This window comes from Leopardus geoffroyi, chromosome B2 (genome assembly GCF_018350155.1).
Source record: "Leopardus geoffroyi isolate Oge1 chromosome B2, O.geoffroyi_Oge1_pat1.0, whole genome shotgun sequence".
In the NCBI taxonomy this organism is placed as follows: Eukaryota; Metazoa; Chordata; class Mammalia; order Carnivora; family Felidae; genus Leopardus; species Leopardus geoffroyi.
In genome coordinates, this window is record NC_059332.1 from 30,661,995 (window position 1) to 30,674,780 (window position 12,786).

Consider the following 12,786-nt stretch of genomic DNA (forward strand, 5'->3'; position numbering starts at 1 on the left):
TTTGCAATCTTTTTGTACCATAGTACAGTCCCCAGTGAAGTGGTTTTATGGAATTTACTTACCCCAGTGATCTGTTGTAACGAGCTATCTCAAAATTTGACCATTTTATTGTATATTGAAGTCTTATGGACTGGGAATTAGAGCTGGCTTCCACTGGGCGATCGGTTTCTTGTGCCAGTGAGTGAGGTCTGTTGGTTACCAGTCTGCAGCTGATGGTTGGGCTGGTCACATAGGGCTACCCTCAGGTGTCTGGGGCTTTGGTGGCACACCTGGAAGGTAGAATCCCACTGGACTGTCACTAGGGACATCAGGCCAATTATGTCCTTGAGCTAGTGCTCAAAGAGGTCCTGGTGGCTGCTGTAAAGTGTAGCACCTGGCCTTAGCAGGGCTCTTCTGCCACATCCAGTTGGTCCAGCACGGAGCTAACAAACATGGAGGGGACCACAACTGCATCTCAAAGGGAGTAGCAAAGGATTGGCATCCTTGTGTCGTTTTGGTCCTGGCTACAAACTTGAGAGGACATGCCTTTAAAGTTGTCATGGACTCCGTTCAAGCATGAACAGTAGGCTCCTTGGACCAGGTAGAGGAGTTCCACCATTGTCAAACTTGGCTAGGCCTGCTAAGAGTGTATTGAGGTCTGCAGCTGCTTGGAAATTAAAAGGCTTTTTACTGGATAGTCTGACAGCCCTATGCTAGCCTGGAGTAAGTTTTGTTCTCTCTGAACTCTTATTCACATGTAAAATGCTTTTGGGGTGCCTGGGTGGCTCAGGCGGTTAAAGGTCGGGATCTCAGTTTGTGAGCTCAAGCCCCAAATAGTGGAGCTCTGGCGAGGACAACCAGGAACCTGCTTGGGATCCTCTCTCCCTCTCTGCCCATCCCCAACTCGCACGCATAGGCCCTCACTCTAAATTTAAAAAAAAAAAAATGCTCCTGCATGAAAATGTTCCCTGTAAAGGGCTGTAGCTGTCAACAGGCTCATTTTAGTGTTGTGCTACATGAACAGTAAACCATGGTAGTGCCCATCTCCCAGGGAAAGGTTAAAAGTGGTCTTACACAGGTTCCTAGAAATTCTTAATTTTAAACAAGTTCAGAGAAGACAATGTACTGTTTTCATTTTTGAGAGGGCGTGTGTGAGTGGGGGAAGGGCAGAGAGCAAGGGGGAACAGTTTCTGAAGCAGGCTCTAGGCTGAGAGCAGAGAGCCAGATGGGGGCTCAAAACTCCTGAACCCTGAGATCATGACCGGAGCCGGAGTCAGACACCCCTGAAGTACTTAGGCTATTTAAGGAAGACAATTTAGAGACCAAAGAGCCAGGAAAATCTGACTTTTATTTCTTAAATACTGTGAAGGAAGATGGGGGAAATGGTCCCCTGATGAGGGAGGGCCACAAGAGCTAGGGATCATCAGCAAAGGCCCGGTGGGCATTAGGGAAGCGCTGGGGGCTGTAGTTGGGGTCTTCCTGCAGTCGCTTTTGTATATCAGCCCGGAGCTAGAGAGAGAGAGCAAGCAGGTCGGAGGGGCAGCGGCCAGGCCCCTAGGATCCCAGCAAGCACGCAAGGCCATCCCTTAGAAGCTAACACTTCCCCACCAGCCACACTGTCAGCCCAATATGGTATCGCCGAGCCTTCCCAGATGCCACTAGGGAAAAACTCTTTAAAAAAATCACATGGTAGCCCCAGACTGACCAGTTCATCTCTGAAAGGATCAGAAAAGAGGGGCCCTAGCCCAACCCCTCCCACTAGACCATCCCTATCCTGCTTCAAGGTGGGGGCACCTGCTGCCTGTAGCTCTCCTGAACCTCTGGTGCCTCCAGGTCCCGGCTCAGGCTCTCGGGGCTCGTCAGGGGCCGAGCTCCGGCTGCCTTAGCTGCCCGGCTCACGGCCTCTGAGAGAAGCAGCTGGGGGCCCTCACCCTGCATCGTCTGGGGGACAGGGGGTCGGGAGGGAAAAGAGGATCAACGTCAGATCCAGTGCCACCACCCAGCTCACCCTTTCCAGGAGTCAACCACTGAGTTCCTATGCTAGTGGAGAGAAGGGGACTAGTCCAGGCGGTTTTGACAGCAGAGATACCTTCCTAGTTTTATTCGGCTCTGGCCGAAACATGGCATTTGAGTGTGCTGGACTCGCTCTTCAAAATAAGAGGGGCAGGATGAGTCAGGCCAGCCAGCACTCTGAGCTGGCTAGTCCACAAGAGGAAGCCCACCTTAAGGAAAATAGGCCCTAGTCACATTCCTAGCCACCGGGCAGCTGAGGGAGGACAGGACTGCTGGCAAATGCTAACGTGAAGGTGTGCTGCAGCGACCGTGAGCAAGTCAATCCCCGGGAAGGTGTCCTCAGCCGTTAAATGACGGGACTAAACTAGGAAGAATTCCTTCTGACTCTGAGTAATTGGATTCTAAACACGACAGGGGAATTTGGATAAAGAGAGATCCTCAGGGAAGAAGCAGACCAACCTTGCGTCTCTTGGCAGGCATACCACTGAGGTAGGCATCGCTCAGGGGAGGCTGCGGCTTCACCTTCCGCTGGCTCTGAATGTCCTGCTGGATAATCGGAACCCACTCCTGGGGATGAAAAGGGGATGAGTAACTGGCACAACTTTCAGCTGCCTTGGCCCACCGGCCCACCTCCCGACACTTACTGGGGGGACTGCGGCCGCCCAAGGTTCTGTCTCAGCTGAAGCTCCATCCTGTTCGTCACGGGAGCCGCCGCCCTCAGGAGCAGGAGGCGGACCTCGGGACATGGCCTCTTCTGCTGTTGTTCCAGGGGCCGGGGAAGCATTCTCCCGCTGGGAGCCAGACACGTGGGAAGACACGGGCTTCAGCACACCCAGCTCCAGCCATCCCGCCCCCGGTCCCCCACTCCACATCACCTGGCCCCTCAACTCTCCCTGGTACCTGAGGCTCAGGGGAAGTTCTCTCTGATCCCTGAACTTCCATTGGCTCCTCGGGAAGTGGCTATAAAATTGGACAGAGAAGGAGAACACAGAAAGCCGTCTCAGGCCTCTCCAGTTCCCTCAAGTCCCCTGACCCCAGAGCCCATCTGGGTCCCTTACCTGGGGGGGATCACCAACCCTGCGAACATATCTGAGAATGGCATCAGGGCCTACGGGCATGTGCTCCAAAACCACCTGAAGCCTCAGTCCCATCATAGTGGTCAGCCAGCTCACCAAGGACGGGTTCACCCCACGAGACATGCGACGCTAAGGGCAAAAAGCAGCCTTAGAACACAGCATCTTCAACGAGCTCTTGAAAAGTGTCAAAGAGTAAAGGACGGCAGTTGGGGGAGAAAAAATAAAAACCGCAGGATACCAGAGAGAATGGAAACCCAAGGAAACAGAAGGCTGGGGCTCTGGGGCAGAGGTGGTGCTTACAATTCGGCCATTGATGACCGCGGCAAGCTCCATCTGCTGTCCCCCCAAGCAGTGCAGGTTGAGGGCCAGGCATTCAAACAGGCCCTGGTTACACAACTCAAGCAGGCGGGCCCCAAATCCACTGTCTGTGGGCAAGACACAAGGAGGAGATGCTGGCACCCGACAGCTCTGCACATCTAACACCCCCGCCCCACGGCCCCCCGGCCCCGCTGCCCCTAACCTGTGCAGTGCAGCACATGAGCAGCGATGCTATTGAACTGCTCTTGGAGAAATTCCAGGTTTGTCCGGATGATGTCCACCCCTGGCTGAACCTGCACCAAAGACTGAGAAACAACACACACAAAGACCCTCCAAATCAGGAACCCTGGGAGACCAGGAACCGAAAGCGGTAGCAGGAACAGGAGCTACCCTGACGGGACCCAGGAGAAGAGGGAATGTGGAAGGGGTACTCACAAAACTCTCCCGCACGTACTCTTCCAGCCCTGTGATCAACGTGTGGGTTGCCGTCTATGGGGGAAACAGCGCAAGTTTAGATCCAAGCCCCAGCCCTCAAGACACTGCCACCCCCTCTACCTCCAGTAAGTCCAGGGCTTGAGCTGGAGCAATCATAGCTTTAGATGACAGATAAAGAGAGTCAGGAATAAATAACAGAAAGTGACTAGAAAGAGAGCTCTGGGGTCCAAGATCTTCATTTACCCGTATGTTACCAGGTGTGGGCTCTTGGCCACCCAGGTAGTGCTGGTGGAAAAAGGATCGCAGCTGGGGCTGGAGCCGCTGCAGTGGCTGGAAATGCCCATGAAGAAGCATCACCACATCCACCATGGAAAAGTTCTGGCACAGCAGAGAGAGTAGGGCCCCAAAGAATCCTAGAGACAGAGACAGAAGTCAGCAGCGGCCTCTACCACCTGGCCTGCCCACCCACCACAAGCCCATTGGCCTCATCCCACCTCGGCAATACCCCTCAACAGAGACCATCGACCTATCCCTCCCTGTAGAAGGCCAAGGCACTCCCAATTTGCTCACCGAGGGCCCCATCAGCCCCAGGCTCAAAGATGTTGCTTGATCCACTGAGGCGCTGTATGAAAGCAGCAATACTTTCACTACTGCCAGCCCGAGCCCCCAGGGAGCCCAGCAGGGAGTTCAGCACGCCCTGCACCACGGAGGTAAAAAACTCCGGTGAAAGGCTCTCAAGACCCAGGCCTCCAGGACTCCCTGCGCCACCAGGAGGGGACCCTGGTGGGGGCATGGTCTGCTGCTCTGGGGCCGGGGGTGGGGGTGGGGGTGGTGGTGGGGGCGGAGGGGCCGTCTGCGTCGCCTGGCAAAGAGAAGGAACAAACAACAGAACACAAGGTGAGCACGGAGACAAGGATGTAAAACGACACCAGAAAGGCACAAACCAAGAGGGCCGTGGAAGATGGAGAGCTGTAATCTGCTCTTTACTCCCCAAAGCACAATGCACACACATAGTTACACAGCGGCAGGATGGGGCAGAGCACCGACCCTCTCTCCCTCTCGATGGGGTAGGTTACAAAGCAGCAACACCAATTACTTCGCTTTCACAGCCTCAATTTCCTCATCTCCAAATCGGGGCAGGGGTGGGTGGGAATCCGAGTCCACAAATTCCCAAGGCTCCCTCCCACCAACATGCCACCAGAGACTGTAGCCCAGCAGCAATACCACAGCAACAAGGCACCAGCGCCTGGCCGAGCCAAGGGAAAGGCAGGGTGAGGTGATGAGCAAGCTAGGCACTTACCTGCAGAAAGTCGGTCATGCCCTGGAGAAAGGCAGGGACACCAGGCATCGCCACGGTGATGGTGGGAGAAGCCATGCCAGGCCCTCCGGCCCCTGGCCCCGCAGGACCCAGCAGGTTCCCTAGGAGCTGTGAGAACTGAAGATCGGCCGCTGAGGGTTGAGGGGGTGGAGGCTGGGCGGGCCCCCCGGGGGCAGGACCAGCTGTGGTTGCTGTGTTGGTGGTGCCTGCACTGGCTGAAGCAGTGGCAGGGGCTGGAGGTGGTGCCATTCCTGGGGTCCCCTGAGCTACAGAGGCCAAAAGAAAAAAAGATGAAATCCAGAGAAACGAGACCCCACAGCATTTCCATTCTGATCTTCCCAGCAGGAAAGCAAGAACGAAGGACCTATGAAGAGAACTGGGAAGCACCAGTAAGGAGATTAAGGAGCATCAGCAGGGCCGTGGGAGTGACTACAGCTGGAGACAGGGAAGAACAAGGACTCACCCACAAGAACGGGCTGCATAAGAAGCTGCCCCACGAGGCCGCTCACCATCTGGGCCAAAGAGGCATTGGTACCTAGTCCAGCGCCCTGCTGAAGGGAGAACAAAGGGGGCTTTTAGTCCTGCCCTTTTCATTCCCCACCACAGGATTCTCTCCCCGAACTTCCCCACCAGAACCCCTCCACCCTTACTCACTAGAGTACCCGAGATTGGGGGCCCCCCAGGATGGGAAGGCCGAGCCTGTGGAGGGGTGGGCCGAGCAATCACCACCCGGGTCGGAGCTGTCGGGAAACCTGGCACCTGCTGTCCTGTGGGTGGCAGAGGGGAGAGACCAGAGAGGGCTGAAGGCTGGGCCCCTGACTGCCAGCCAACGGCACCCACCACCGTGGACCGTGCCCCGCCTCCCAAACTTCCCCTTCCAGGTCATTACCTGCGGCCGCGGAGGCAACAGCTGCCACCATGGCCTGATGAGTGATCTGGTGGGCGACGGCGTGCATGAACTCAGGGGGCAGGGAGGGCAGCTGGATGAGGGTGGAGCCTGGGGGGCGGGTCTGATGTAACCTTGAACCTGGACCCCCTTCAGCCCACCCATTCGGCCCTACCCCTTCTCTACCCAGAGCTCTGCCTGCTCTGATGCCCTCACTCTTACCCAGGGTTTGGCCATGACCAGGGGGTCCTAGGGGGCCAGTGGGAGCACTCGGAACTCCACCGGGCTGTGTGCCAGAATCTGGGCAAGGAGACAGAGAGAGTAGCCCTGAGACAGGCGGGGCCAAAGCCTAACTATATCCTCCTGAGACTGGCATCCTTCAGACCGCTACTCCCCCCACCAAAAAGCCTGCCTCTCCCTCCATCTAGACAGGAAGGCGGCACTCCCTTCACCATGCAAACAAAACTGCAAGGACAAGCAGTCACTCCTGCCCCTCCCCACGCATGCCAACTAAAAGTTTCTAGTCTGGTTAACCCTGCTACCTCCATCAGCCCTGACTTCTCCCTTCCCCACCCTCCCTCTCTCACACCTCGCTACAGACCCCCCTCCCAAGCCACATTGCTCTTCTCTACCAACAACCAATCCTAACTCACCTTGGATGTTCATGTGCATCATGACTACAGGTTCCACGCTCTGGTGGGAAATCCGGATGACCCTTGGGTGGCTGGTGGTCGGGGGGGGAGCCGGCCCTGGTGGGGGAACACCCTCAGTTGAGGACTCGACAGTGGTAGAAGTGGGAGCCAGGGATGAGCCCTGCCCAGGACCAGGGGGAGCTGCCTCCGCATTAGAAGTCGGGGGGGGCCGAGTCCCATTCCCCGTCATGGTCACGGTGGTTCCCACGTTGATCTGGAGGAGACAGATGAATGACACAGAAGTGAGTAAAATAAGAGCCTAACCCACGGCACTCCGTGATATACTTCCGAAGTCTCCCCCATTCTCCGTCACTACGTATTTCTAAAGTCCCTACCTCTTCTCACTACTGTCAAACCCGGTAGCTACCCTGGGTCATGCCACCACCAGCCATGCGGTCTCCCTCACACCAGGCTCCTCCCCTCCGACCCACCTGGATGGGAATGGCTGCCTGCTGGAGCACCATGGGGGTGGTGTAGTGAGACATGGGCCGGACCACATGCAGGTGTCGTGGGGGCGCACAGGCCAGGTTGCAGCGCAGGTCAGACAGCGCCACAAAAGTGTTGCCCAGCAGCCGTAGGCTCTCCCCCACCAAGTTGATCAAGCGCTGGTCCTCTTCGCGGCCCTCTTGCTATATCCCCAGGGTCAAGCACAGAAAGGCCAAAAATATTAGGCTGGGACGAATGTCAATAACAAAAGCAGTAACACCTTTGAATGACACCACGTTCTCTACACCCCCAGGCATAGCCTCAGAAGCTTCCAAGTAGACCCAACCTCTATAAATAAATTCTACTTCGTGCACACGGAAAGTTTCCTATTACAACAAACCCTACAGCAAATCAGTACAGCATCATCTGCCAAATTTCCTTACTCTGCCTAAGTTTCCTAATTAACCCAAGGTATGAAAAGGTACGAAGACAGTAGGTATCACAGAGATGATGACCCTCCCTATAAACAAGGAAAACATCACTTACAAGTCTACAGAGGAATCATCCTGTTGCAGACAATGTCTTTTTCTGGGGAAAGGATTAGCTGTATTTCGGCCTATTCCATTTGGGGCAAATGGGGGTGAGGGGGTAGGCGGGGCTCACGTTGTTGTTGTAGTCCGTGGTGGCGGCAGCGCCCAGAACCTCATAGTAGCGCTGCATGAAGGGCTGGAGGCGGCTCTCAAGCCGCTGTAGCTCCTGGAGCACTTCAACATACTCCGCAGGGGAAGGATGGCTGTGGGCAACCCCGAGAGGCAGTGAGCCAAGGCTCTCCTCAGACCCCCAACCTCAAAGTTGACACAGACTACACCTGCCCTGTCTGTCCGCAGCCTCCCCGACCCCTGGCCCAATCCCCTCTGGGACGAGCAGAGCATCTGTGCTTTACCTGTACCCACGGGAAGACAAGAGAAAATACACTGCTTCTCCCTTTCCCACCACATGATTCTATACCTGTGATGACAAGAAACTAACTCTGAAGAAAGAGGCGTGGCCTGTGAGAACTCAAGAGAGAGAATCTTAATCAGGCTCAGGAAACACCATCTGGACTTTCTTGCCCCAGGGACAGCAGTGCTTCTGGCTCAGATGCCAACTCTAACCTCATCAGCCGGTCCAGAGCCTCTCCCTGTCCCCCCCCCCCCCCCCCCGACACTAGCCCTACAGGAGAGACTGTCAAGCAGCCGTCTTCTCCCATCATACCCTTCTTGGCTCTCACACTTCACTTGGGATCCCCAAACCCCCTCCCAAAGGGTCCCTCTGTTTCTCACTTGGGTGCATTGGTCTCTGGGGCAGGTGTTGGGCCTGCTGGAGCTGGGCCGGAAGGGGTGAGCTCCGGGCTCTGGGCTGGGGCACGCTCCTCCACTTCTTCGGCCTCCATGGGCTCCCGAGGAGGCACTTCACTTTCAACTGGTTCTGATGTTTGAGAACTCAAGGCTACAGACTCCGGGGCCACGGTTGGCGTCTGTGGGGGCGGCTGACTGTGCTGTGCTTGGGGTCCCCCTCGACACTAAAGGGGAGGGATTCAGGATACCAAAGGCAGGATGAGACTGCTGCAGAGAATCACCCAGGACAAAGGAGACTGAGTGGAGAAGGAGCTCTAGCTGGGCTCCCTGCAGGCAGGGCTTTGCATTGGCCTCTTTGATTCCCTAACCACCAACGTAAAACTTAAATAAGATGCACAACAAACAGCTGTTGTACTTGTGAATTACTAGCAAAATACAAAAAGTATGGTTCACTAAATCCCCACAAAAAAAGAAAGAAAGGTCACAAGCTACAACCACAACACAAACTAATGAAAATAGTATCAACTATAGCAATTTAGAAACTAAAAAAGCACGAACTGCTTCTATAATAGAAAGAAGCAGCCGTGAGAATTATCTAACAAGTTTGAAACAAACTTCCCGGATACCAGGCACCCAGAGAATTGGCAGGAACAAGATAGGCTGACAAAGATACTTTTTCCTGCCCCGAAGACTGAAGACTGCAGAGAAGAGACCAGATTAGACAGGGACAATCCAACTGATATGGCCAGTCATGCCTTCACCACCATGCCTTCACCACCACTGGCCTTCACCACCAGGCCAGTCATGCCTTCACCACCAGAGGGGTAAGGGAGAATGAAGAGACAGACAGACCCTAGCCAGCCTTGTCCACTGACCTCCATCCGGGAAAGTAAGGTCTGTATATCTCTGATCATGTGCTGAGCCATCACCAGCCGTACTCGGGGCTCACTCTACAATAAGAGAGGGAAAATCAGGGTACACCTGAGATGAAGCCATGAACTCTACCACCCACTGAACCAGGTCCCAGCCATCTCCTTGGCCAGGTTCAATCCCCACCTCATGGCCTCCTTCTCCCAGATCCCCTTCCCTGACCCTCCCAGGCCCGTGATACCTGAATCGGGGCCTGTTCCATGTTGATGTGAACATCCACAGCAGAGCCGTCACTCTGAGAAAAGGGTAAGGGAAGTTGCTCTGGGAGAAGCCAAATACTAAGGCCCCCACACCTTCAACTCATTCTCTAGAGACCCACTCTTTTTCTCAAAGACTGAGGTCATGTCAGACCTCAGGGCCCTGGAAACCCAATCTAAAGACCAAGATACCTGTCTTATAAACTCTCTGCCATTACCACAACCAAACCACCCTTCCCACAAAAACCGTCCTATGTGGAACACAAGCTTACAGGAAGATTGAAGGTTCCAACCATGACATAGCTGTTGGCATTCCGGTCATGAACAGAGGCCCCAGGCCCCCGAGTACCAGGCGGGGGTCCCCCACCATGGGTGGCTGAGGCAGACCCTATCCCAGAAGATGCCCCAGAAGGCAGCTGCGTCTGAGGAGGAGCCCGTTCCACCAGGTGAATAACCTTTCCCCCAACATCTGCAGGAAAAAAAAAAAGATACACACCAAAGCATTATATGATCAGGTAAGCTCAAGGCCTCAGTTCATCCCTCTAGACAGCTGCCTCAACCTCTAAACTGCCTCCCCCAAACTCTTACTGTATTCCTGGAGCTTCTTATCATCCTGCAGAACTCGTCCCTGATAGATGAGCCGTTGTTTCTCAGAGGGAATGCTGACAGAGGCAGCGATGTGCTCCTTAAATTCCTTTACATTCATCTGCAAGGTAACAGAAATAAAAAACTATCAGCTAATGTAGGAAAGGGAAAGGACAGAAGGCGAACAACTGACTTTTGGGCATGAGGGGTAAAAATCACCCAATCATAAAATCACTACCCATTTGTCTTGATTGTGAGGTAATTATTGTGCAAAGCCCCAAACTAAGACGTGTTAACACCTGTCAAAACAGACAATAAATGTTAACAAAGTTCAGGTTATATGCCCAGAAGAAAATCACATGGCTGGATACAGAAAAGCTAACTGACCTTCACTTCTCTCCCTGGCTCCCAAAGGAATGTGTGTCTAAAGATACCAATGACCCCTCCCCAAACACAAAATGATACAACTCTGCAATCTCCAAAATAAACGCAATGATAAGGAAGGTGGGGTGGAAAAATCAAGCCAGAAAACTCAACTAAGTACAAAAAGAGAAAAGAGCAAACACTTTCCTAACTGGACAACATACTCTTGGGATGTACCAGAATGTTTACATACATCTAATCACGAAAGTCTACACGGTCTTCTTGTATGTGTTTTAAAAACTACAGACCTCATGATTTTCTCTCCAAGTATTAGAGGAATTAATGGCATAAACAGCTGTGTCTGTGGCATTACAATCAAGACTCAAATTATGCCACAAATACTAGAAAATCCACTCAATAGCCTATTAGGGCTCTACCTGCACTATGGGCTCTGATTTCCAGCCTTTAAAAACAGAGTACAGACTTGACCAATTTTTGCTTTTAAGACTTGTGTTTTGGATCTCCATTCTGTTTCCCTTCCCAAAAGCAAGAGCTAGGTCTGTCCCTTTGGGCTGGGGTTCCCTCATGATGATGGCATAGATTTCCCCCTTCCTCCATATTTCCCTCTGCATGAGTTCTATCACAGTGGAAAAAGGCAGAATGAAATCTGCCTCATCCATACCTTCCCACTCAACAAGCAACACCAGAAAGTATCCTGTCTAAAACATGAACAAAGGAACCGATGAAAGAAGATTTGAGGACCCCCCCCCAAAAAAACCAGGCTCTTCTCTCAGAATAAGGGGACTACAAGAGGAAGGGTGAATGGGGGTCTTCCAGAAATACTGGGGTCTCACCTGGGCCCCCACAATAAAGGTCCGAGTCTGAGAGTCCAAGGTCTTCACCAGCACCTCCAGGCTGTCAGGCTCCTCCATACTGGTAGTGGTACTGGTAGTATCACTGGGCTCCATGGCCGACAGCTCTCTAAGGAAGAATGGAGGGAGGGAGGCCTGCTGTCGCCCAAAGCAGATTTTATACACCCGGAAGCCTTCCCAGCCTGAGTCTCCGCCCTAATACCTAAAGAGTTTCTCCCACACAAGCACACACACACACACACACACACCCGCCCCCATCCCCCTTCTGATTCCGGGGCACAGGGAGAGAAACACAAAGGGCAGAAGATCGACGGCACAGAGAGCTGGAAGACGGGGAGATGGGAGGGGCTCCACAGTGCCAATCACAATAAGGGAAGGCCACTCAGGCTAGGAAGCAGGAAAGATAAGAAAAGGAGACCAGTGTCATCATCAGTCGCGATACGACAAAGGCCCCAAAGTTCGGCAAACCCTGGGGGACACGCGAAAGCTGGGGGGGGGGGGGGGGGGTCGCGCCAGACTCCGCGGAGACAGTGGTTTCGCGCACGCGCGCCACGCCCATCGAACCCGCCTAAGTCACGACAGACCCGAGATGACGGACACTCACGGGGGGCCAGACTGGCTAGCTGACTGCCCCCCTCTTCCACCTTCCCTCGACGCTCCAGCAGAGCGCCGGAACCAACACACACCAAACACCCCCCCCCCCCCCACACACACACACCCACACACACTACCACCACCCCGGACTCCGCCCCCCACTTCCCCAAGGTACCGTCACTTCCGGTCTCCCCCAACTTGCCACCGATGGCCACTTCCGTTTCCCCGATAGTATTTGGGGATCGCAAGGCGGTACTTCCGGCTCCCCCAGGTCCCCAAGATTTACTTTTGTGGGGCACGATGAGGAAGTTCGCGGCCCCCAACAGTGAGTTCCTTGGGGCGAGACGGGCCGGGGCCGGCCTGGATGGGAGGGAGCCGAGCACCCCGAGGAGCCGCGGCCACCGTCGCCCGGGGGACCGTACTGCGCCTGCGTGCGTCGCTCTACGCATGCGTACACTCTTAGGCACCGCCCACCCCCGCTGACGCTGTTCATTTCTTCTGTGCACGCGCTTGAGCTGTGGGAGGTTGAGGTGGCTACTATAAATGCCTGAAAAAAATTACTAGATGAGACTCTACGCCTCGAGAAGCTTTGGACAGTTGTATGCAACTTGGAGTTTGGGGACTGGGGATTGCGCCTCATCAATCCATGTTATTAAAGTCGTGGCCGGCAGAGAATTTAAGGCGGCACTGTCCTGGCCTCCTAAAATTCTGTCTTGTCACTCTGGCCCTCGAGGCTCTACTCCTTCGGCGCCTCCGGAAGTCATC

The 12,786-nt window shown here is 54.3% G+C and overlaps 1 protein-coding gene across 49 annotated transcripts; it reads right to left on the bottom strand.

Moving 5' to 3' along the window:
• Positions 1-85: 85 nt before the first annotated feature.
• Positions 86-12,486, bottom strand: BAG6 (BAG cochaperone 6). Of its 49 annotated transcripts, none has more exons than XM_045497647.1 (26): positions 12,197-12,467; positions 11,410-11,536; positions 10,196-10,313; positions 9,880-10,076; positions 9,592-9,645; positions 9,356-9,430; positions 8,466-8,704; positions 7,807-7,936; positions 7,149-7,346; positions 6,679-6,931; positions 6,248-6,325; positions 6,029-6,136; positions 5,794-5,906; positions 5,603-5,687; positions 5,122-5,405; positions 4,392-4,683; positions 4,065-4,234; positions 3,822-3,875; positions 3,589-3,691; positions 3,369-3,493; positions 3,051-3,197; positions 2,893-2,952; positions 2,637-2,783; positions 2,452-2,559; positions 1,774-1,920; positions 1,309-1,488 (listed from the first exon to the last, which is right to left on the bottom strand). In XM_045497647.1, the coding sequence occupies exons 2-26, from the start codon at positions 11,521-11,523 to the stop codon at positions 1,393-1,395; spliced, it is 3,495 nt and encodes a 1,164-aa protein (XP_045353603.1). In that variant the 5' UTR covers positions 11,524-11,536; positions 12,197-12,467; the 3' UTR covers positions 1,309-1,392. The 49 variants fall into 49 exon arrangements, with proteins under 49 accessions (XP_045353618.1, XP_045353615.1, XP_045353634.1 ...); XM_045497644.1 differs by having other exon boundaries at positions 5,603-5,690; XM_045497646.1 differs by lacking the exon at positions 12,197-12,467 and adding an exon at positions 12,032-12,183 and having other exon boundaries at positions 5,603-5,690.
• Between the last annotated feature and the right edge of the window lie 300 nt (positions 12,487-12,786).